Source organism: Perca fluviatilis, chromosome 8 (assembly GCF_010015445.1).
Source record: "Perca fluviatilis chromosome 8, GENO_Pfluv_1.0, whole genome shotgun sequence".
Taxonomy (NCBI): domain Eukaryota; kingdom Metazoa; phylum Chordata; class Actinopteri; order Perciformes; family Percidae; genus Perca; species Perca fluviatilis.
Window position 1 is genome coordinate 27,308,401 of NC_053119.1, and position 22,708 is coordinate 27,331,108.

Below are 22,708 nucleotides of genomic sequence, written 5' to 3' on the forward strand. Positions count from 1 at the left end.
AAAAGTTAATTGTCTACCCACTCACAATGGACTCATTATTCAAAGAATAATGGGCATCTGAATGCTTTCTAAATACATGTATACAGTACAATGTGATTTACATAGGCTTTAGGAGTCCGATTAATGTAATAATAATAGGTTTCCTGCATTATTTGAGAAAGGACATACTGATTATGTTTTACCCTCTTGTCCTTACTCACAAAATTAGTTATAATATGCAACAATACGACAAAGCAAAGTTCAGCACAAGGCCTTTATTAAAGTTTCCACCTTTGTTTTGGAGGAAACTTGCTGACAAACATCCATATGGCCTCAGCAAATCTGCAGTGGCAAGCTGTGCTGCAAACCACTGAGAACTTTGTGTTTACTCTTTTGATATAATCATAGAATCAAGATGCTCAGTGGAAGGCAGGGCCGGTTCTAGCCCTTTGGTTGCCCTAGGCGAGATTGAGTTTTGTGCCCCTTCATTTCCTGCATTCTGGTGAATTTATATGCACTTTTTTTTTTTTTTTTACCTTTTTCTGAATCAATTTATGCTGGGAATATCTTTATCTAAAGGGAAACAGAGATTACAATCCAAATATAAAAACATAATGGAATATTTTGCAGTAAGGCTCTCAGGCATTCTGTATTGCTTTCATCTATTTATTCTCCTTTGGATTGATGTTTCTAATTATATCTGAGTCAGCACACATGTAGCCTAGGCATCATTTACTATTCCCACTTTTGCTTCTTTTGTTGAGGAAGTAACCACCTTAAATGTGCATATTAAAATTATTCACCTGAATGATACATGAATTCATTTTAATGAACTAATAAACCCCTCGACTGTAATATTTCAGATGTGTTTGAGCAAGATTTCTGCTCATGTTCAAAACTTTATGCACATTCAATATACAGCATATCTCATCTGTGTTCTCTGAGGTTTGGAGGAGTTGTGATATTGTGAGAAAAATAAAGTGATAATACAATAGACTATTACAAGAATAAAGTCACTATATTTCAGAAAATAATCCACCTGCACCATAGTCTGCTGTGCATTACGTGATTGCTCTGTTGATACGGTAGATGTCAGACCTCTTGACAGACACAGAGCCCCGCTTGAGACGCTGCGGTCTCTGAATGAGACAGTTTAGGGAAGTGGCTGTAGGCTACGCTGCTCTACATCGGAGGTGGAAACACAATACTACGCAGAAATAGGGACACATCTGCAGCAGCATGCCCACAGCAGAGCGCGTCCATTATAAACCTGAAGCTGCACAGACCAGGGAAGGTGCGCTTGCAGCAGCTCCGTGTCTGTGCCGCTGCTCGTCTCTATTTTACAGCGAGAGGGACACCGCTTACGCGCACAGGTCTGCTTCAGAGGTCCGTGTGTTTGAGTTTTGACCCGTAGACTGGAAAAGTCGCGTAATGAAAGGTTGACAAGTAAACGTGTGGCTGAGGGGGCGCCCTAGGATGATCATGTTTAATAAACACGTTTTATTTTGCTTGTCGTTCTAATTCTATTATTAATGGGAAGTAGACCTAAGGGCGACACGGCGCCCCCAACACTTTTGACGCCCTAGGCAATTGCCTAGGTCGCCTATAGCAATCGCCGGCCCTGGTGGAAGGGATGAACAGTTTTGCTTCTTGGTTGCGTGCAACTCTGCAGCAAACTCGTTCCAGAAAATGCATCAGAGTGCTGCCGTGTCCTCTGACAGAAGTCCAACAACAAAGTATCTCCTAATGTGCATGAAAATATTTTTTGGACACAAAAAATCCTAAAGACAAACAATGGTGAAAGGGTCGTGGAGTCAGTTTCTGTTGTCATGGCATCGGGATGTCAAGACAAGGCTGGACAAACAATTTCTGTAGATCTAGTGTAAACATTTATCATCAGAATAAACAGCGAGCTAATTCTCCTCACTGTATGTTTTCTCAGTCCTCTGTCCATGTTGTATTGATGAGGTCAAGCAAGGACTCATTCTGTTATGTTGACACCGCAAACACACTCTGAGACAACAGAGCGGCCGATGGATAATAGAGGAGCTTAGTCCAGTGGTAATGCTATCAGCGCTGGAGAGGAATTCTGTAAATAACTATAGGATGTGCAAACAGACGCTGCTCAAGCCGAAAATAAAATAATAATTGAAAAAAGCAGGAAAGCGGCTTGTCATGAAGTGTATCTGAAAGAGAGCAAGATGGGGGGAAATAAAATGAAAATGAAAACAAAATCATATTTATAGTAACATAAATACAAATAAATAAAATAAAAGACAAGGGAAGGTTAGAGAGAAAAACAGATGGGAGTTTGATTTTCTAAAATACATTTTATGGAATAAAATAACGTTGGCCGCTCCATTGCAGCAACATTTGCATTATATGCAGGGACAGTCTTTAGAGCTGGCATTTAGACTCAATTTTAGAGGTTTGCCACTGATATACCTCTTTGTATTTTCTCATTTTCTCTTCTCCAAAATGCCAAAGTAGCATAATTGAAATGACAGTCCTGCAAATATTTCAGTTATTAGGATCTTTGGGGTGTCATCATCACTCAGTCACTAGTTGTCACTCCAATATGTTCCACACGGCGTTGTTTGTGTAACTGGTACGTATTGAATTCCACCAAATCTATTCTCAGAGGCACGACAGGTGGAGCATGCAAAATACATATAGGCTTACTCCATATATATGTAAATCTATACAGCTGGGAAACATCTCAACCGCAAAGTGATACGAGGTCAGGTGGCAGTGACTTCTCTGTGCAGGTTGACGTGTCCATTGGCATCAAACCACACTACCACCGGCAGCACCATGCGCTGGACTTCCCTCCCGTTTGAAATTTTGGGAAATATTCTCTTTCTTGGAGAGAGTTAGATGAGAAGATCGATATCAATATCAGACATGAGAGTGGTATCAATCTTCTCATCTAATTATTGGCAAGAAGGTAAATTTCCCAAAATGTCAAACGGGTAGAAGAAAACATAAAACGTCCGTAAAACAGTAGAGAGGTCAGATTCAATAATTCCTCAATGTTTCAAGGTTGTCAGATCTTAAATCCCCCCAAGAATTTCACACCCATAGCCTTTCAGAGGTCAGTATAAAACTCTCAACTTTCTGCTGCAAGGTATTTCATCTGGAAATCGTCCAACTGTGAATCTGGCAGCCTGACCATCCAGCAAACTGTGGGAGTTGTCAGGCGACGCCAACAAATATTGCTCTGCATAGAAAACAAAAAAACAGACCTCAACTAAGCAAAAACCTACTGAGCCTTGCTAGACTAATTCAATTAAATGTTATTCATAGTATCAAATCATAACAAGAGTTATCTCAAGACACTTTACAGATAGATTAGGTCTAGACCACACTCTATAATTTACAAAGACCCAACAATTCCAGTAATTCCCCCGAGAGCAAGCATTTAGTGCGCCAGTGGCGGTGACCAGGGAACAAAATTTACGTTCTGGATTTACTCTGTAAAACTTTTGCATTTCACAACTGTACAATTGTTCGAACGGGTTTAACTCCACTTACGGACACTAGCAGCTGGATTTTAGACTTGACTTCTTTGTCACGTTCATTATGGTCTTTTAACTTTTTCGCAAATTGTATTACCTGCAACTATATTTAGCACTAAAATAATAATGGCGGTATTAATAATTCATGTTTAGCCTTACATTCCACAGTGGGTACTTTATCATACAGTATTAGTTATTAATGCTGATTAAAAAAGCACTCTTGAACGTCATTATTCACTATTATAGGACACGGAGCATAGAGCACATTTTACCACAGGAACAAAAAGGCTGCTGGAGCTGGTCAGAAATTATGATCTTTCTTTCTCTCTTTGCTTTATTCTCGAGTCTAGTATGATGGAATCAGGACTGTTGTCTTGCAAATGTTTTGGCTGACAACTAACAGAAGATCTTGGCTTGAACCAAAAGGCATGGACTGTGGGGTACCTCAAGGGAGTGTTTTGGGTCCGCTTTTCTTTCTGCTATATATAAATGACTTAAAGTCTGCTTGTTCATGCAGTCTTTTTTTATATGCAGATGATTCTGCGCTGGTTGTGTCTCACAAGGATAAAAATGTGATTGAAAGTACACTTAGCGCAGAACTTGTAAATGTTAGCATGTGGATGGCTGATAACAGATTATCACTTCATTTAGGGAAAACTGAATCTATATTGTTTGGAACAAAGATAAAAAGTTAAAAGCCTCAGGTTTTAAGATCCTAGCTGGAGATACTGTAATTACTGCCAAGGAATCAATCAGTTACCTTGGATGTATGTTAGATTGCAATTTATCTGGAGTAGGTCAGGCCCAAAAGGTAATCACCAAAGTAAATCAGAGAGTCCGCTTTTTGGCCAGAATATCAAAGTATTTGGATGAAAAAACAAATATAACTCTGGCAGGGGCTTTAATTCAGCCATATTTTGATTATGCGTGTGGCTCATGGTACAATGGTGTCACAGGGAACCTGAAACATAGGCTTCAGACGTCTCAAAACAAATTAATAAGGATTATTTTAGACCTTCCCATAAGAACTCATCTGGAATCTTCCCACTTTGAAAGGGTGGGATGGTTGAAAGTTGGGGATCGAGTGTCTCAGTTGCAGCTGGGTATGGTACATAAAATTGTTCATGGAGATGTTCCCAAATATTTTAAAAATTATTTTAAGAGAGTAAATGAAGTTCATAGGTATTCCACTAGGGGTAGCTCAACAGATTTTGTACCTCCAAGAGCTAAGACTAACCTGGGCCAACAGTCTTTTCTTTATGTTGGAACTACCCTTTGGAACCGGTTACCTGGTACACTCAAGACAGTCAGAAGCATTGGCAGTTTTAAACAGGGTTTGAAAGTATGGCTTAGGTGCCAATTGTAGTCATTATCATATCATAGTTTATTTTTATTGTTAAATTGTCTGTATACTATGGATGAAATTGATTAATGTATTTTGAATGATTGATGTGTGACCTGCTGCTACTTGTCCTCTCCCCCTGCCCTTATAGGGACCACAATGGAAATAAGTCTTTGGGCTTTATTGTGTCATCCCTGACTATTTATGTATTTTTAGTGTATGACGCAGAGTGCTGTTTCATATATGTTTTTTATATTTAAGTGGTCAAATAAAATCAATCAATCAAGATGCTGCTATAGCCATCAGTACTGTCAGTAATACCTTTCAAAGATCATTTTGTTGTGTGGCAGCAGTAAGAGCGTACTGATGGTTATATATATATATATATATATATATATATATATATATATATATATATATATATATATATATATATATATATATATATATATACATATATATTCACAGTGTATATATACATACACGTTATATATTGCGCTGAAGATAGTCCTTATACTTTGAATACTACAGATTGGTATCTAATTAAAGTAGCAGAATCTTTTAGCAAATTGAACAATCAAATGCTTTTACATCTAGTGCTTCATTTCATTTATTTTTATTTCGAACTAAACTCAAATAAATATATATACATATATATATATACATGTACATAGACACATACATATACACATACATACCCACACACACACATATATATATATATATATATATATCTATAAAATAAAAAAGTGCGTAGCAACACACCAAAGGAAAAAGAACAATATCTATACAGTGTTACAAATAATATTAAAAATACTATTACAATTAATATTTCCAAAAACTGTCCGAAAAGGAGCAGGATGAAGCCGAAGCTTGTAATGTTTCCCACCCCTCATTCACTTTAACTCATTTCTTAATATATCATATATTTTTACAACAGGATAACCAATATATACACAACAACACATCTCTAATGTGCACGTACTGTACTGAACCCCTTTATTTATTTATTTACGTTTTAAGTAAGGCAACAACCCATTTCCGTAATCCACCACCCCATAACAATTCGTGCACTAACCCACCTTCACAATCATCTCTCTTCCTCTTCATATCCTTTTAATAAAGTGTTTTTATATAACTTTTTAAACTTTGTTGTGTTTGTACAATGCTTAAGCACCTGGTCTAACCCATTCCACAAACTCACCCCACCGATCGTGATGGACATACTTTTTAAAGTCGTTCTTATTTTAAGTTTTTTTAAGTGTATTTGTTCTCGCAGATTATACCCACCCTGTCTTTCCATAAACTTCATGCTTCATGTTAAAATAGGTTTTGCTCTGTGATTTTTATTTATAGGCTCAAAGGTGGCATCGTGTCATTAAACCTTGACGTTAAATGGAATCAACTGAGGTTAAAACGTGAAATTCACCAAAGTTACCAAAGGGGTAACAAAAGCAATATGCAATCAATGTGGAGCAACACAAAGAATATATTACTACAAGTCAGTGACTGTAATCAAGAAGGAAGTGTGGAATTAACACAACAAGGATGTACATCCCATCTTCCTTCCTCACTCCCCTGAGCACACACTCCTACCATACATACCATTCCTCCTCTAATTAAGATTCCAGAGACCTGACAGTGAGATTTGTCACCAGACTAGTGCAAACCAACCTGTCCTGATTACTGCAGGGACGGTGTGTGCTTGTCCCTATCACAGATTGCAATGTGTTTCTCCTCAGTCCACATCATGTGAAGACATTCTGAAAGTTAAAGTAGAGATGATGAGGAAGTACCCTCTTAGTGAGATTTCCACTCATGGCGCAACATTAAAATGAATATTTCCTTAACAATGTTTTATATTTAAACAAGTTCAGTCATTTTTGTGAAGCTGTTACTGCTCCTGTCTTTTTTTTTTCTATCTCAGTGAGTCTCTTTTGTCATTAACTGTGTTAGAGTCAGATGGAACAGCTCCATAAAGACAGTGTTATCTGTTATCTGATATGTGTTTTAGTCGGTGGCTAAAAGCTCTGGCTGCTTTCGAATGGACAAAACTAATAGCGGGAAGAATAGCTAAGCATCTTGTCGAGTCAGGATGGCCGCAGGCGACCATTGAATGTAATCACGGCCGCATAGCAGCAAATAATTCAAACACAGAAAACAGAGATGGTGGCAGCAGCTGCGCTGTGCAGCAAGCACCCATTCATCAATACCCAAAGGAAAGCTGGTTACTGCATATTCATAAAGGCTTGAATATAATTGCTCCGTTAGAAATGAGAGTTAATCTCTACATTTCCAAAGAGTATACTTTCTCTCTCACCATTAAACAGCCTTCACAGTCTCTGAAGCAATGAGCAGTTTGGTTGTTATGTGGGTGCTGCATTGTCGGCTACTGACCTTAAAGGTGTCAACTCTCATAAAATCCCTCGTAAATCAAAGCACGGCCTGTATATGCTGGAGAATGGCATATTTGTGTGATTTTGCTTTTCTAAGGGGATTTGAAAAGCATTGCCCCGCTGCTTAAAGGCAATCACTGAGATACCGGAGGAGCAGGATCTGCTGCGCGCGTCCTCCACTTCTCCTCTTCTTGTTAACATAAAGAATTAATTACCCAGGATGAGCTATTGATTAAAGGCTCATCTCTTATAATGAAAAGGCTATTGACGTTTTAGCTTATTAAATTGCTGTACTTCTGTCCGTCCTCCCTCTGTTTCTTGGCCTCAAAACACGAAGACTTCTCACGGCGCCGTGCTGATAGATGGTCACTGAACACAAGGAGTTAACCCTTTCTTTATTTCTGCGTACACCTGCTGAAAAAGTGGCGGTTATCTCGCTTTATGTGTTAAGCTGCTGCTACTTTGCTACTGTTGCACTCTCTCTGTTAGAAATAATCTCCCTCCTCAAGCCCTGGCAGCCTCCTCTGCAAGCATAGGAAATGTCACAGGCCAGCATAAATAAGACATGAGAACTGGCTGTTGCTGACCACCTCAGCTCCCCTTACCAAGCTTTAGAGGGCACTGTTACAAGCTTATCTGTATTCCCATTGGTACAATTAAGAGAAAGACGCAGGAGGAGTAACAGATAGCGAGATACTTAGCTTAAAGTTTGGAGAGGTATAATTATTCCATTGCATCAGTAGATGTTCTCTCTATCAGCACAGCTCCACTGTTCCCACAGGACAGCTGGGAGATTGACTGGTTTTTTTTGCATGAATGCTCTTCCCTCATTCAGGCGTCATTTTCACACTCGCCTCTCACATTGTTGAGGCTTAATGGAATCTTGGCAGGCGCCAAATAGAGCAATTTTGATGCTAAACAAACCCTTTTGTCCACAGAAATGACTGTTTGTTCCTGCTGTGTATTGTATACGCACACATACAGTATAGTTCATTTAGACCGGGGAACCAAGTGCCATCGTGCTCGATTACTTTTTTGCCTTGAATAGTATCAAATTGACCCGAACAATATAAGTGGTTTTTCCCTTTTCTTTTTTTTTTTGATCTAGCCCGCTTCAGAATTTCATTACATTTTCTCATAGTGCAGTGGGTCTAGACAGGAAGGAGAAGCGACAGCAGTCGGTGAAATGGGATTTGAGTCCAGGCTGTAATAATACAGCGTGGTCATACTCTATCACACAATAACTAAGGTTCTTGACTATCTGTCTGGCTCTGAGAGAAACTTTAAATTCCTTTCTTGATTTTTGATTAACTGAGTTTGCTGCTCAGTTCAATTTTGTCCCTTAAGTATAAAAAGGGGCTAAACATGCTTTCCCAAGAACTGTTTACTTTCTTGTAAACCTGCCTAGAGAATATTCAAAGTTGTATTAGCAGAGTCCTCTCAAGCTTTGATTGTTTAAGCCCAACTGGATGACCTTAAAGTACTGACAAATTATGCAGAGGAAAAAGCTTGGAGTAGCTTATGTTTGACCATAAATATTCATTCTCCACACAGCGCAGTCCTGAGCATGCTTATTTCTCCTGCTCGCCCCCAGTGAGCTGCACAGGCAGGACTCGGATGAACCCTGTCTTTTTCCTGACTGGGGTGCAGGGAAACTCTCGAATTTCCCCTGACAGACTGAGCTCTAAGGGGGCTGGAAGGAATTAGGGTGATTCTTTTAAAGGCCGTGTGCTCCAAATATTCCTGTCTTTTCACCCTCGTGCCTGCACATGAAGTCCGTTCGCATTGTTCATGTTCCTTTTGTGTTTCCCTGTATGATTTTGTGTGTGTGTGTGTGTGTGTGTGTGTGTGTGTGTGTGTGTGTGTGTGTGTGTGTGTGTGTGTGTGTGTGTGTGTGTGTGTGTGTTGTGTTAGGTGACCTGGTGTCCCGATCCATGCACCACCTACAGCCGATGTATATGAAGAACCACAACAATGGGACGCCGATCCACCAGAAGAGCAGCGTGATCCACTGGGCGCCTGAAGCGATCTACACGCTGTGTTACTTTATGCACTGCCCTCAGATGGAGTGGGAGAACCCCAATGTTGAGCCCTCGAAGGTTACCTTGCAAACAGAGAGGTGAGAAGCAAACAAATGTAGATGAAATGTAAAGAGGAGCTCCAAATTCCTCAACACTGAACCTACCAATGGGTTTAATCCACGGCTGAAAATAGTCCCACTTAACTGTTACAGTGTTTTCTAAAAACACACAGTGCCCAGCAGCTGTTAGGACATGTATAGGAAACTATACAGGACATTTTTTGAGAATGACACTTTTTTTAAATATTTGCTACTTCATTGGGAACACATACATGCTTGGGGCTTAGAGCCATAGACAGAATAAGGAAGTGGAAAAGTGTTGAGTCTAATGCCTTGTCGGTTTTGGTAATGTCTTGTTGACAAAAAAAAACAATAACACTTTACCCTTCACACCCTTGGGTTAGACTCTTTGGACGCTGAGAATGAAACGCTGAAAGCAATAATATTAGACTGCACAAATTCCTTGATTTTCACGAACAGAATTTAATGCCACCACAATAATTGGAAAAAAAATGATCAATAAATCAATCAACATTTATTTATATAGCACTTTACAACAACCAGCAGGTATCCAAAGTGCTTTACAAAGAGTAACAACAGTAAAACATAACATAACATACAGTAAAATCAAAAGGAATAACACATAAAGTGAATCACAAGAAATACTCTTTTCACGATCAAACAAAGAAGAAAGCGGAGAGGTGAAATGTAACAGGAACATCTAATAAAGAGGTAATGATTTACAGTGCAGTTGTAGAAATGATTTTGTATTTGCTGTATTTGGTAGCGAAAGAAAAATGCCAGTTGCATCATCTGGATGTTGACTTGCACCTCCCGTCATTTATGAGCCGTGAGGTTTTTGAAAACCAGAACAAGGCAAAGTCATAGAATAATCTGGTATTGATTCATCCATCAGACCCCTTCACCTCATTTTGTGCTGTGGGACAGTGCCATTATTGCACCTTTTTAATGTCTGCTGGGACATATGTAAAAGAACGCCATGAGACCACAGTGAGAAAACTCCCTGTATCCACAGTTCGTGGTAATGTTCCTTCTGTAGAGAAGCGCAGAGATAATTCTGCTGTAACTGTACACCTCTGCAGACATTTATTATATTTCTGGCTCTCTGTGCTCACCCCTGAAATGGCACACCAGATGTTTTATTCTGGAAAAGGAGGTACGGTTATATACAAGCGAATTGTTATCTTATTGGCTACTTGAATGAGCCCTCTGGGTGACCTGAGCAGCGCTGCAGAAAGATAATTACCGCCACTGACATAGTGGGACATAATCAGCCAGCAGCTGTGGTGGGACCGTGTTGGTGACTTACGCATGAATGACATAAAGCTAAGGCAAAGTTTCCATGGTGTTAATTCCCCTGACACTTCATCGTGTAGTTTTTGAACACTTCATAGTTTCCCCCACAAGTCAGGAAAGCACAGAACGGTCCTCACAATCTTTACAGTTTCTACTCATGAAACACTTCTTTCTGCTGAGTTTATGAGCTATTTCTTTTTCTTTCTTTTTCTTTACCTCATCGTGTTCCACTGTAGCCCTTTATACCTCGATCTGTTCGGTATTTCCTGCAGTTTGGTGGAAACCCCTGTCAGCATGCGGCGGAGGTGGGAAACAGTGCTGACAGTTGAGCTTGAGCGTTCCTACTCTAGCCGGGGCTCCAGACTTTATCGCCTGCAGTGGACCAAGTTATCAGCTAATGTGTGTCCCAGGTGTCCAACTCACATCTGCTTTAGCTCAAATCACATATATTTCTAAATCACATGAATGTAGGTTTGTTTTAGTCATATTTAAGCACATTGCCAGAGGCAACATTAGGACAAAACCTCGAAAAGCTTTTTCCATGTTTCTAATGTTCTAATGTTTCCTTGTGAGGGAATGCATTGCCATTCTACGTTCCTTGCCTCCTGATTAGGTGTTGTGTGCAGCTTTAATGAATTCTGTGGAGCCATTTACGTCAGGTGGGCTGTTTAGGTCAGGCTCCTTTTGAAGCAAGTAACACAAAAGGGTTTGCCTTTTCTTAGCCGATCAAACAATCCTTAAAAGACCCTGGCATCAACTGGGAGTAGCATTGATGAGTAAATAATTAACAATGAGTGACAGATGTGGGCCGAGCATGTGTCAAGGACAGTCCAAGCATCAAGACATCCTTTGTAAAGTGATGTGCTGGACATTAAATCCCGGAGGACGATCCCAAGTTTCATCAAGTACACACAGCATAGCTATACGACAGCTCATGTGCTCATAAAACACATGAGCAGCTTATTTCTTCAAAAGCATTCAAGCAAACTGCATCAAAGAAACCAAACTGATTGTTAACGCTATGATCTGAAGTCTGTTTTATACGATTGGAACGATACATACTATAAAAAAATAAATAATAAAATTGTCAGATTTGACACATGCTATGTAAATCGATTCATGGATACATGGATAACTATAAGCGGTAAACGTTCTTTGATCACTATCGTCAGTATGAATCTTTATAATGTGTTAAACCAGCAGTCACGTTAATACTTAAAATCACCATAATAACGTGGTTCTGTAGTAGGGCTGCTCGATTATGGAAAAAAATATAATCACGATTATTTCGGTCAATATTGAAATCACGATAATTTAACATGATTACTCGTTGACTTCTGGAAAGATGTTGCAATTATTGAACTTAAAAAAACAGTGGAAAAAGTAAAATAAATACAACAGCAACAGTAAAAAAAACTGAAGTTTGCCTTAATACTTTTCCTATTTTAACTTTATTTTTTCATTCAGAACACAAGAGAAAATAAGAGTTTACTTGCAAAACGTAATGAGCTAAATAATTGTTTTTCTCGATTATTCTGTTTTTTTAATCATAGGGAGCCAAAATCATAATTGCGATTAAATTTCAATTAATTGCCCAGCCCTATTCTGTAGCCATGAAGTAGAAAGAGTGTGGCTAAGTTTTCCGTCATGCTAATGACAGCTCATTGTTTTGCATAAGTGAAGAAAGTGCGTATTTATATCCATAACATGCTGTCAGTACAGTAGGGTCAAAATGTAACATCATGCACATGTATCCTCATGCGTACGGATTCCATGTGGCTGCAGTAAACACACTGACGCAGGACGAGTGGAGGAGAGAGGTAGACAGGGAAAGAAGTTACTCCAAGAACGCGTGGTCTTGTGCGTCCTTCTCACTTAAGAGATTTTCTCTCAGTGAGACTGTAATCATGTTTTCTTTGTGCGACCACATCTCCGCTTTTCTCACTCAAGCTGTTCACCGCTGGCTCTGGTGTCAGGATCAACCGTGTGATGGTCATTTCCTGCCTCTGTCTGTTTAAGCTCTACAGCGCAGTCGGTTTGCAAAAAAAAAAAAAACAATAGTTTACTTAACAATGAGCTGTCATAAATAAATACTGTATGTTGGCATATAATAACCACACTCATGTTTACAGAGAGCACCATGGTGTGCATCATTATGATCTTGTGCAAAACACATTAGAAGCAGAGCAATTACTTTCCCTGTATTGTGACAATACATGTGAGGCCTTGTGATTGCTATAACATCGCAATGCATTTTAAGCCATATAGAAATTATATCGCACATACATGTATGTTGCAAGGCTTCAGCAGAGTATTACAGGCTTACAACAGAGTCTGTCAAGCTTTAGGTCTCTAGAATATAGCAGAATAGACAGTGAAGAGATTCAAGATAGATACAAATCTTCATAGTTGACACTAGGGCTGGGCGATATGGAGAAAATACCTCGATATCGATATCGATGATATTTTAGTGTTGACTTTCGGTGCTTTCACAAAATATTTACACAATGAGATTTTTGATAAATAATCATCAGTAATGTGGATATAATGACTAAGTGGGTAAAGGCAAATAATAGAACAGTTACAACAGTCTGGTAAGTTCAGAAAATGACATCATTTTACTCTAAGGCAGCCTTTAAAATCAGGAAAAGACAACACTTATGCCATATTACGATATTACAATATCCAAAATCTAAGACGATAGCTAGTTTCATATCACGATATCGATATAATATCGATATATTGCCCAGCTGTAGTTGACACCGTCTGTATCAAATATTTTTGATGGTGGTGGTCTATAATCTATGATCTTGCTCAGTTTAGGTTTTCTGACATCAAAGTGTCTCTCCGTGACATACTAGTTTTGGGTCTTTGATTTCATCTTCTTGACAGAGTTCATCCTGTTCTCAAACATCCGCTAGAGCTGGCAGGATCTCTAAAATAACATATGCAAATTCTGTTAGGTTACGTGCAAGTCTGCGATATTTAGTGGTTGCCGGCACGCTACGCGGTAATATAGTATTATGAATATTCAGTGCGAGTGTTCTGGGCGCCAGAACATGTGCCTCTATCTCTCCCTACAGGCCGTTCATGGTGCTGCCGCCTCTGATGGAGTGGGTGCGCGTGGCTGTGGTCCACACCGAACACCGACGCAGCTTCTCTGTGGACAGCGATGATGTTCGGCAGGCTGCCCGACTGCTGCTGCCCGGAGTGGACTGTGAGCCGCGTCAGCTCCGGTACGGCTGTAGGCTGTGTGCTTGCCTGTGGGCTACAGAGCTGTGTGTGCACCCAGCCTCTTCATCTGCACATAAAAAGCACCAGCAGGCACATATCTGAACTTGCACGCAAACTCACACATCAGTGATATGAGCATCCTCCCTGTAGTGTTAAAAAGAACAAGCTTTTTCCACTGTTCAGGGAAAATAGGGTGAGTCAAAACATTGAGCTTGCACTGTGAATCACTTTGTGTGCTTCGCCCTTCAGAACGGATGACTGCTTCTGTGCCTCGAGGAAACTGGACGCTGCCTCTACTGAAGCAAAGTTCCTGCAGGACCTGGGCTTCCGTATGCTCAGCTGTGGACGCACAGACCTGGTGAAGCAGGCTGTCAACCTGCTGGGTCCCGATGGTATCAACAGCTTGAGTGAGCAGGTTAGAGACACAGTCAATGTTTTAAATAATGAATGTGTAGGCCCATTTACACTGATACAAACACACACACACACACACACACACACACGTAACCAGCCTGTGGAACAGAAGATTTTGTTTGCATGGTAAGCTGTGGCTCCTTCACCTTTAAACGTCGTGCAGACATATGAGCAGAAAGGCAGTTATGAATATTAAACCTTATTCTAACTTTTTTTTTTTTTCCTGCAGCCTTCCTCTGCATGATTTCACGACTACCAGCTCCAGTACAGTAAATCATCAGGGGAATACTGCAAGTGCAATGAGAAAATCAACATTTAGTTTGGGGCTGATCTCAGCAGAAACTTTCAAATATCCCAGTCTAGTACTGTATGTTTTGGCCCAGAGGAGATATTGATTCATATGGTATCCTTTGAAACGATCAATTGCAGAATATTACTCTCATCAGACTCAAGGTGCCAGGAGTGGAACTGTCAAAGATACAAGTTTAGAGCAAAAGTTCAACCTTGCTTTGTACTACTTTGTAAAAGTTTAGAGCAAAACTTATAAGCCCAAACCTAGGAGGTCGGGGGGAGCCTTCATCTAATTGTTCTTTAACAGTTTAACTTGAGCCTGCTACAGCCTCTGAAAGACAGTAAAGTTGGCCAAAATATTGGGGTCTTTTGAGAAAAAACATTCAGAGCTGGAGCCCCAGAAACCATCCCTCCCCGCTGCGCCCCTGGAAATAACTAAGTGGCACAATTTTGGGATTTGATTATGCCATTTGGTGATTTAATAAAATGAAGACGTGCATCATTAACTTCTGCTCTTGTTCTCTGTACCTGTGCTTGTGTAGGGGATGACCCCGCTGATGTACGCCTGTGTCCGTGGAGACGAGGCCATGGTACAGATGCTGCTGGATGCGGGAGCTGATATTAACAGCGAGGTCAGGGCTGATGAAGTTTTTACTGCTATTCTGGTTTAAACATTGGCAAGATCAAAGTCAAATGAAGGAAGGATTATCGTTATGTAAAATCAAACAGGGCAGAAGACAGTACACATAGCCCTTATCAGATAAATAGAAATATCTTAAACTTCTTTTTAAAATATAAATCTACCCAGTGTTTTGTTTTTTAAATGACATATTAGTGGGAGACATCAGCATTGTGTATATTAAGGAGGAGTGATAAGACCTTATAAATTCTGTGTTCTTCAATATTTGCAGTGTTACATATGTTAGTCATGTAAGTTATTTTTTGTAAGTACAGTAAACTATGTGTGTGGTATTGAACTGGAGAAAACCAATCATGTTGTCTCTCATGTCCCCTTCTTTGTCCTCTCCCATGTGTTGTGGTGCTAAATGTATAAGACCTAGAGATCATGAGGCACTGACTGCTCTGCCACATTCCAGGATATGTAGCAGTGCAAACTGATAGAAGAAAACTCACTTGCATTTGAGTATTTCATGCGTAAAACATGACGCAGATGTATGTTGCTGAGTCATTATTTCTCCGTCAGGGAAAAAAAGTGATAAAGATCGCCTGACTTAATGCAAACTGAATTCCTCACAGAGCCTGCAGAGGATTGAGATGGCATCCTTTTTTTTTGACTCTGTGCAGACTTCAGAGAGATAGTTCAGTTAAAGCCTCATGATTCTGGTCTTCGTTAGTCACCTCAGCAACAGCATGTCCCATCAGCCATTGTGCCAGAGTTTATTTGCAGTCCACTGCATTCATGACCCCTGGCCAAAGCATAAAGCACACTCTGAAATAAAAAAACACCCACTTTCATATTCTTTTTTATGCATCTGGTTTTGAACCTGGTTAGAATTTGAACAGTTAACGACAAATGTTGTTTGGCTCTGATGTTCCTTTCACCAGCTGGGCAGCCTCGGAATGATTCATGTTCTTTAAATCCTCTCAAAGTTAGAGTCATGGGTAACACTTTATAATTCAGCCTGCTATTAACAATGTAATTTTGTTGTATAAATCAGGTACCAACAAAATGCTCACCTGTTCAAACTGGTACTAAAATGTGGAAAACAACAAGATGGAACAAGGGAGTAGACTAGGAGGAGGAGAAACACATGTTACTGTTTTTGTAAATACTGGGTATCTACAGGGTACACTACTGAAAAACAAAACTGAAGTTTTGGGAAAATGGTGTTAACAACACTGATATTCTGCAGAAACCTGAACTTCGATGGAGAGGTTTTTGAAGAACATAACATATATGGGTTATGTTGCCAGAATGCAGACAGGAGTACTTACGGTTGCTGGGGTACAGCAATGTAGTTTTAGGGTATCAAGCTCAAAGGAAAGGGGAATAAATCTTTGAATAATGACTTGTCGACCATTTATAAAGCATAGCGATGTACTTACAGCGGACTTAACAGGTTATACGATAGCCCACTGCATGAGCGATTCCTGCTTATATTCTTAAAGAAGACAAAATACACATTGTTGTCTCATTCATTAACAAACGTTATTGTTATTATTGGCTAGACGATAAAAGACAACACTTATGTAATATCACGATATTACGATATCCAAAAGCTAAGACGATATCTAGTCTCATATCACAATGTTGATATGATATCGATATATTGCCCAGCCCTACGTTATTGTGGAGTTCTCCGGAAAAATTTGGTGTTGTTAAACCACTTCCCCCAAACTTAAGTTCGGTTTCCCAGTCCTGTATCATTTCATCTGCATGTCTCTCTCCTGCCTCCCAGCCAGCCCCCTTGTTACCAAAGCAGCCTGAGGAAAATATGTGCTTTTGTGCTTTGGTCATGTGTCTTATGTATGTCACGCTTTCATTGGGCTTAGTTATTCATTGCAGCCTGACCAGAGAGCTGAGCCTTAGAAAGGTCAGGTCAGAGCCCTGTCAGAAAAAAAAACCCACTTAAAGATCAGAAAGGAACCATTAGGACGAGGCCTAACTAGACAGATCAATCCATCGTGTTCATTAGAAGGCGAACAAAGTGACAGGATGCCCTGTGCAGCTCCAGGGTTCCTGGTTAATTACTCTAGTTTCTCCTGTAGAGCTTCTTTCCCTCCCTCTCCTCCCTGCAGCTGAATGTCTTGTGCTCCTTAGGCCATGTAGTAGTTTTAATGGCTTCGTTATCTCTCTCCCTCACCTTTCTCACTCCTACCTACCCAACCCACCTACCTGTGTCCCTTCCCCAGGTGCCAAACTCAGTGCACAAGCACCCCTCAGTCTTTCCCGAAACGCGGCAGGCGACGCCCCTCACTTTCGCCGTGTTACACGGACATGTGCCTGTGGTGCAGGTAGTGACGTCCTCTCTCACCTGTGATTCTCTCATCATGGCCTCTCGTTGTGCTTCAGCTCATGGTTGGTCATCATTGTCATTTTTGTCACCAAAGCTTCTTGGTGGTGATGATGATAATGGTTCTCCACTACGAGTGTTCTCCTGTCTCTCTTTTTTTTTTTTTCATTTGATGCTGTTTGTGTGATGTACAAATTGGTCTTTGTATCTTTAAAGAGGGTGTTTATCCAGTCAACCTTTAGGTCTGAACAAGTGTGTTGAACGTGGCCTCCTGTCAATTTCCATTTTTGAGCAAATGGATCAGACGGCATTTAGCGAGTGGAATGTGGAAACACAGCGGTCTAATTGTTATCGAACCCATTTAACTAATTCAGTTTGTCCTCTAAATGATCCGTTTGAAATCATTCAATTTGTAATGGGAAATGTTTAAGCCATGTGATGCCGCAATTTGATTAAAACCATTAAAGCGTAACTCTCGCCAAAATGCATCCTAGGGTAATTTGTGAATGTGCGTGAGTCAAACTTTAATTTAAAAGCATATTTAGGACCGAATCGCCACTTTTAAGATTCACCGTATTCTCGTTTTTGGGTCAAATGGCCTTTTGAATGGGAGTGGTAGGGGCACTCTCATGCTAGTCTCAAAATAGCTATTTTTGAAATACTAAGAAGGCCCAACACAACATGAAACTTTGCTCTAAGTATCACCAGGGGCTCTACACCTTAACGCAAGCATTGACAAAAATTTTTGTGTACACAGATTTACTAAAAAGAAAGTTTTTGTGCAACTCACCGCAGCTGTTGTTGTTTCCGGCCGCAGCCATTTTATCAGTCAAAAACAATCAATTTCCGAATGCAACATAACAGGGAGGAGAGTAAAGACGGAAAGCTACTAAAGCTTATTTTCATATAAATGCACGGATAAGTCATTGTTTTGTCGTTATTGAAAAACAATATTGCCCTTGTAGTTGAAAAAGGAGCCTCATATGGAGTCTGTTCATTCGCATTCGGATATCGACTCGTTTTGACTGCCGAGGTGGTAGTGGCCGGAAACATAACAGCTGCGGTGAGTGCTGCAAAACCTTTCTTTTTAGTAAATCTGTGTACACAAACAATGTTGTCAATGCTTGCGTTGAGGTGTAGAGCCCCTGGTGATACTTAGAGCAAAGTTTCATGTTGTGTTGAGCCTTCTTAGTATTTCGAAAATAGCTATTTTGAGACTAGCATGAGAGAGCCCCTAGCACTCCCATTCAAAAGGCCATTTGACCCAAAAACAAGAATACGGTGAATCTTAAAAGTGGCGATTCGGTCCTAAATATGCTTTTAAACTAAACTTTGACTCACGTACATTCACAAAATTACCCTAGGATGCATTTTGGCGAGAGTTACGCTTTAAGTGTATAGCAATTAAATATGTAATAATTTCACACTCGATTTTCCAAGAAATTAAAGGTGCAATATATACTGACAGCTAGTGTTTAAAATAGTTACTGCAGTACAAATTCAAAATACTGGAGAGAGTCTTCTCCCCGCCCCCTCCTCCCCAGACTCAAAGTTCACGGAGGTTGCCAGGCTGAGACCGCAGCATCCACAACAATGTTGCTAGACGTAAGATGCTGGTTATATTGACATGAAAGCCCGTGCTCACGCGGAGCTCTGTACCGAACTGACAGACACTTTTTCGGCTTAAAATTATGGTAGGAACCGCTAAAAACACAACAACCTCACCGTCCTCTCCACCCGATGGACAGACACACTTCCTCTGCTTAGAATTAGCTACAGTAGGAACCGCTAAAAATACCACTACCTTGCCATCCTCTCCACCCGACACAATTTATTGGCTTAGAATTACGGCAACAATCTCTAAACACACTGCAAACTCACGGTCCTCTCTTCCCGATTTACAGCCCCCCTCTCTTGGCTTACAATAACTCACCGTTGTCGGCTACGGCCGCTGAACAGGCTACACGTTGTGAACATCCGTGGGCCGCTTGCCTGGTCCTCCGGTAACGTTAGCAGTTAGCAGGGTTAGCCAGTCGGGATCACTTTACTGGCTGTGTCTCAATTGTTTTTGCGAGTAACCAACTTGGGTACTCTAGCTATATAATTCAATGGGAGTACACAAATGTTGAAATGACATTAAATGCCCGTCCCTTGTAGCCGTGATAAATTAGCCTGAAGCTAATGCTTACCTGTTCAGGAGAAAATTAGCAAACTCGCCGTCCTTTTGGGCTCTAAGCTGTCTCCAGCTTTCAAATACATCTCCAATGTTTACCCAGGGTTTGTAACGTCTCTGGTCACGCAACTGTTAGAAACATGCCGTTTGTTTTTAGGTCGGGTAGAATCTATCTCTATTTGTTTGTTTGTTTGCTGCTTTCATGGCTGTACTAACGTTACAGCTGTAGCGCGCTGGGTTTACGTTTTTACAGGTATATCTGGCAACCCGGCCTGGCTGTCAAACTGGGCAGCTGATAACAACACACAGGCCCAAACACAAACAGATATTCCGTCACTGAATGGAAATTTCAAAAGGAGAAAATACTGGCATTAGCATTGTTGTCAGAAAAAATAGTATTTCAACTTAGCATTGGGGTCATTTTTGGATTTATTACCGAAAAAAAAAATTACATATTGGACCTTTAATTTTAAATGTTCATTGTATTAGTATTGTATTGTATTAGATGACATAAAGTTATGACATTCAGGAACTTTTTTTGGGTTATTCTCTCAGTTACAAATTGTTCCCCAGATAGATCTGCAACATAATTTATCAGTGATGTCTTTCAGCCAGTGTATAAGCAGTGTTACTTCAAAAAAGATCATTATAAATACAGTATAAAATAAGCAACAATTGACATGTTAACAGTTAGTAACAAATCAATGAAACAGTAAACAGATTTGTGAGTCTATTTAACCTACTGTCAAAATGCGACACATGGTTATTACTGCAGCATTTGCATTTAAAAATATCCGCAAACATCTAAATATTAATTTGACATTTTGGGAAATGGGCTTATTTACATTTTTCAGGGAGTTAGATAACAATATTTATAGTGGTATCAAGCTTTTCATCCAACTCTCTGCAAGCAAATGTGTAAAGTGTATTTCCCAAATCTTTTCCTTTAAATTATGTAAACATAAAAAATTCAATTTGAATCTGAAGTTTAAAGGATTTGTGAAATTAAAAGCTGTACAGGCACTGTAAAAGTTAAATATTAACTATTCCCTATACAGATTTTTTTGCATGAAACAGTCAGTAGATGAGAGAAGCTGAATTCTAGACTGACTTTATTAGCCAACCGACTCTTCCGCTTCTCCTCACCCTCTCTCTCTCTCTCTCTCTCTCTCTCTATCTCTCTCTCTCTCTCTCTCTCTATCTCTCTACCTCTCCCATCGTGCCCCTCCGTGTCCCCACCCGACCTCTGCAGCTGCTGTTGGATGCCAAAGCCAACGTGGAGGGGTCCCTGCAGGACGGGATGGAGAACTACACAGAGACCCCGCTGCAGCTGGCTGCTGCAGCAGGTATACAGAGACACAGCGTGACTCCCATCCTCTGCCTCCTGTCCAACTGTATTATAGCAAGCTGACAACACCAGCTGGCCATCTATAACCAGCTGATAACAACACCTGACTGTCAGCATGATCATGGGCTGAGTTATGACTTCAGAGGCATATTTATCCTGGGGGCTGGAAAAAATAAAGACAAATAGAGACATGCATGCAGAATGATGATCGAATGTTTGCATCACCCTCATTTTTCTGCCTTAGTGCTATTTTGTGTGTGTGTGTGTGTGTGTGTGTGTGTGTGTGTGTGTGTGTGTGTGTGTGTGTGTGTGTGTGTGTGTGTGTGTGTGTGTGTGTAAACTCTGGCAATCCTTTTTTTTCGTGCACAGGTAACTTTGAGCTAGTGAGTTTGCTGCTGGAGCGGGGGGCAGACCCAATGGTGGGAACCATGTATCGCAATGGCATCTCCACTGCGCCGCAGGGAGACATGAACTCCTACAGTCTGGCAGCAGCTCACGGACACAGGTGGGACACACACACACACACACACACACACACACACATACACACATTCATCATGAGTATACACTCCGGAGTGAATAAACAGAGGATACACAAGTACGCTCTGTTTGTACTGTGTATTTAGCATATAATCTTGCTTGTGCTCAAACACAATCTCAACAGAGCATGTCCATGAATTTGACACCCTATCTGTTGAACTGGTTTGTGTCATTAGATGTTAAATACTGTAGGACTAATTGCACTTATTGTGTGTGTTTCTTATGTTTTTGCTGCTGTTCCTTTTCACTTAACTTTTTGTTTGAGATGGTACAACATTGAGACTAAAAACAGTACAACCATCTTGAATGTATGAAAATTAAGAATTAATAAAATACAGTTGGGTCTCAATGGGTCTCAAAATGACATTTTGAAATTCATGAACTTCCTTAACCTTAGTCCTCTTCACATTCAGTGTGTTGCAAGTACGGTGGAAATCTTTGTCCATTTGCCACGACCATAACAGTTCAACATGTTAGTGTTCTTCTTTTGTTAATAATTCATAAACATGTATGCAGAATCATTTTTGGTAATGCATTTTACAGAGCCTTTGCATGTTCAGTTGACCTGCTGTGTACTTTGCTGTGTACTAAAATACTCTATGTTGTGCTAGCATTTCATTGTATTAATTGAAAGTGCGCCAATAATATTGTGTATGTTTTCCCTATAATGAGTGACAAATTACATTGTTCTTTCCTTGAAACTTCTCGCAGTTTATGATGAATTTATTTTCAAATGCTGCTGTAAAACAGAGCATTGTCTAATATTCCCCCATGACTTTTTTGTTTGTTGGGTAATTTCCACCACACCTGGTACATGACACCAGTGTATCTAACTATTTGGCAAGAATACACCAGCTACATGGGGTTGGGCTGCTATTCATGGTCTATCACAGTGGCACTCACTCACTGACTTTTTATCCGGTTTTCACAAAAGGACACAGATATTGGTGACAGAAGATTTCCTAATGAGACGTATTCAAGTTGGTCCACATGAAGGACCAAACTAATTTGAAAATGTGTCTCTGTAATTGCACCATAGAAATTAAAAACATAATTTGAACCTAATAGGTGGGTTTAAATTTGTTTTAAGTTTTGGTGCAA

At 40.1% G+C, this 22,708-nt stretch overlaps 1 protein-coding gene across 3 annotated transcripts in view; it reads left to right on the forward strand.

The window, feature by feature from the left end:
- btbd11b (BTB (POZ) domain containing 11b) overlaps positions 1 to 22,708 on the forward strand; it is a 90,435-nt gene that overhangs the window by 60,478 nt on the left and 7,249 nt on the right. For 2 of the 3 annotated variants that reach the window (XM_039809413.1, XM_039809416.1), the window contains exons 3-9: positions 9,150 to 9,354; positions 13,716 to 13,868; positions 14,116 to 14,281; positions 15,114 to 15,203; positions 17,446 to 17,547; positions 20,972 to 21,065; positions 21,437 to 21,572. In XM_039809413.1, the coding sequence (XP_039665347.1) occupies positions 9,150 to 9,354; positions 13,716 to 13,868; positions 14,116 to 14,281; positions 15,114 to 15,203; positions 17,446 to 17,547; positions 20,972 to 21,065; positions 21,437 to 21,572 (946 nt within the window). The remainder of the gene's footprint in view (positions 1 to 9,149; positions 9,355 to 13,715; positions 13,869 to 14,115; positions 14,282 to 15,113; positions 15,204 to 17,445; positions 17,548 to 20,971; positions 21,066 to 21,436; positions 21,573 to 22,708) is intronic. The other variant, XM_039809415.1, reaches the window with a different exon arrangement.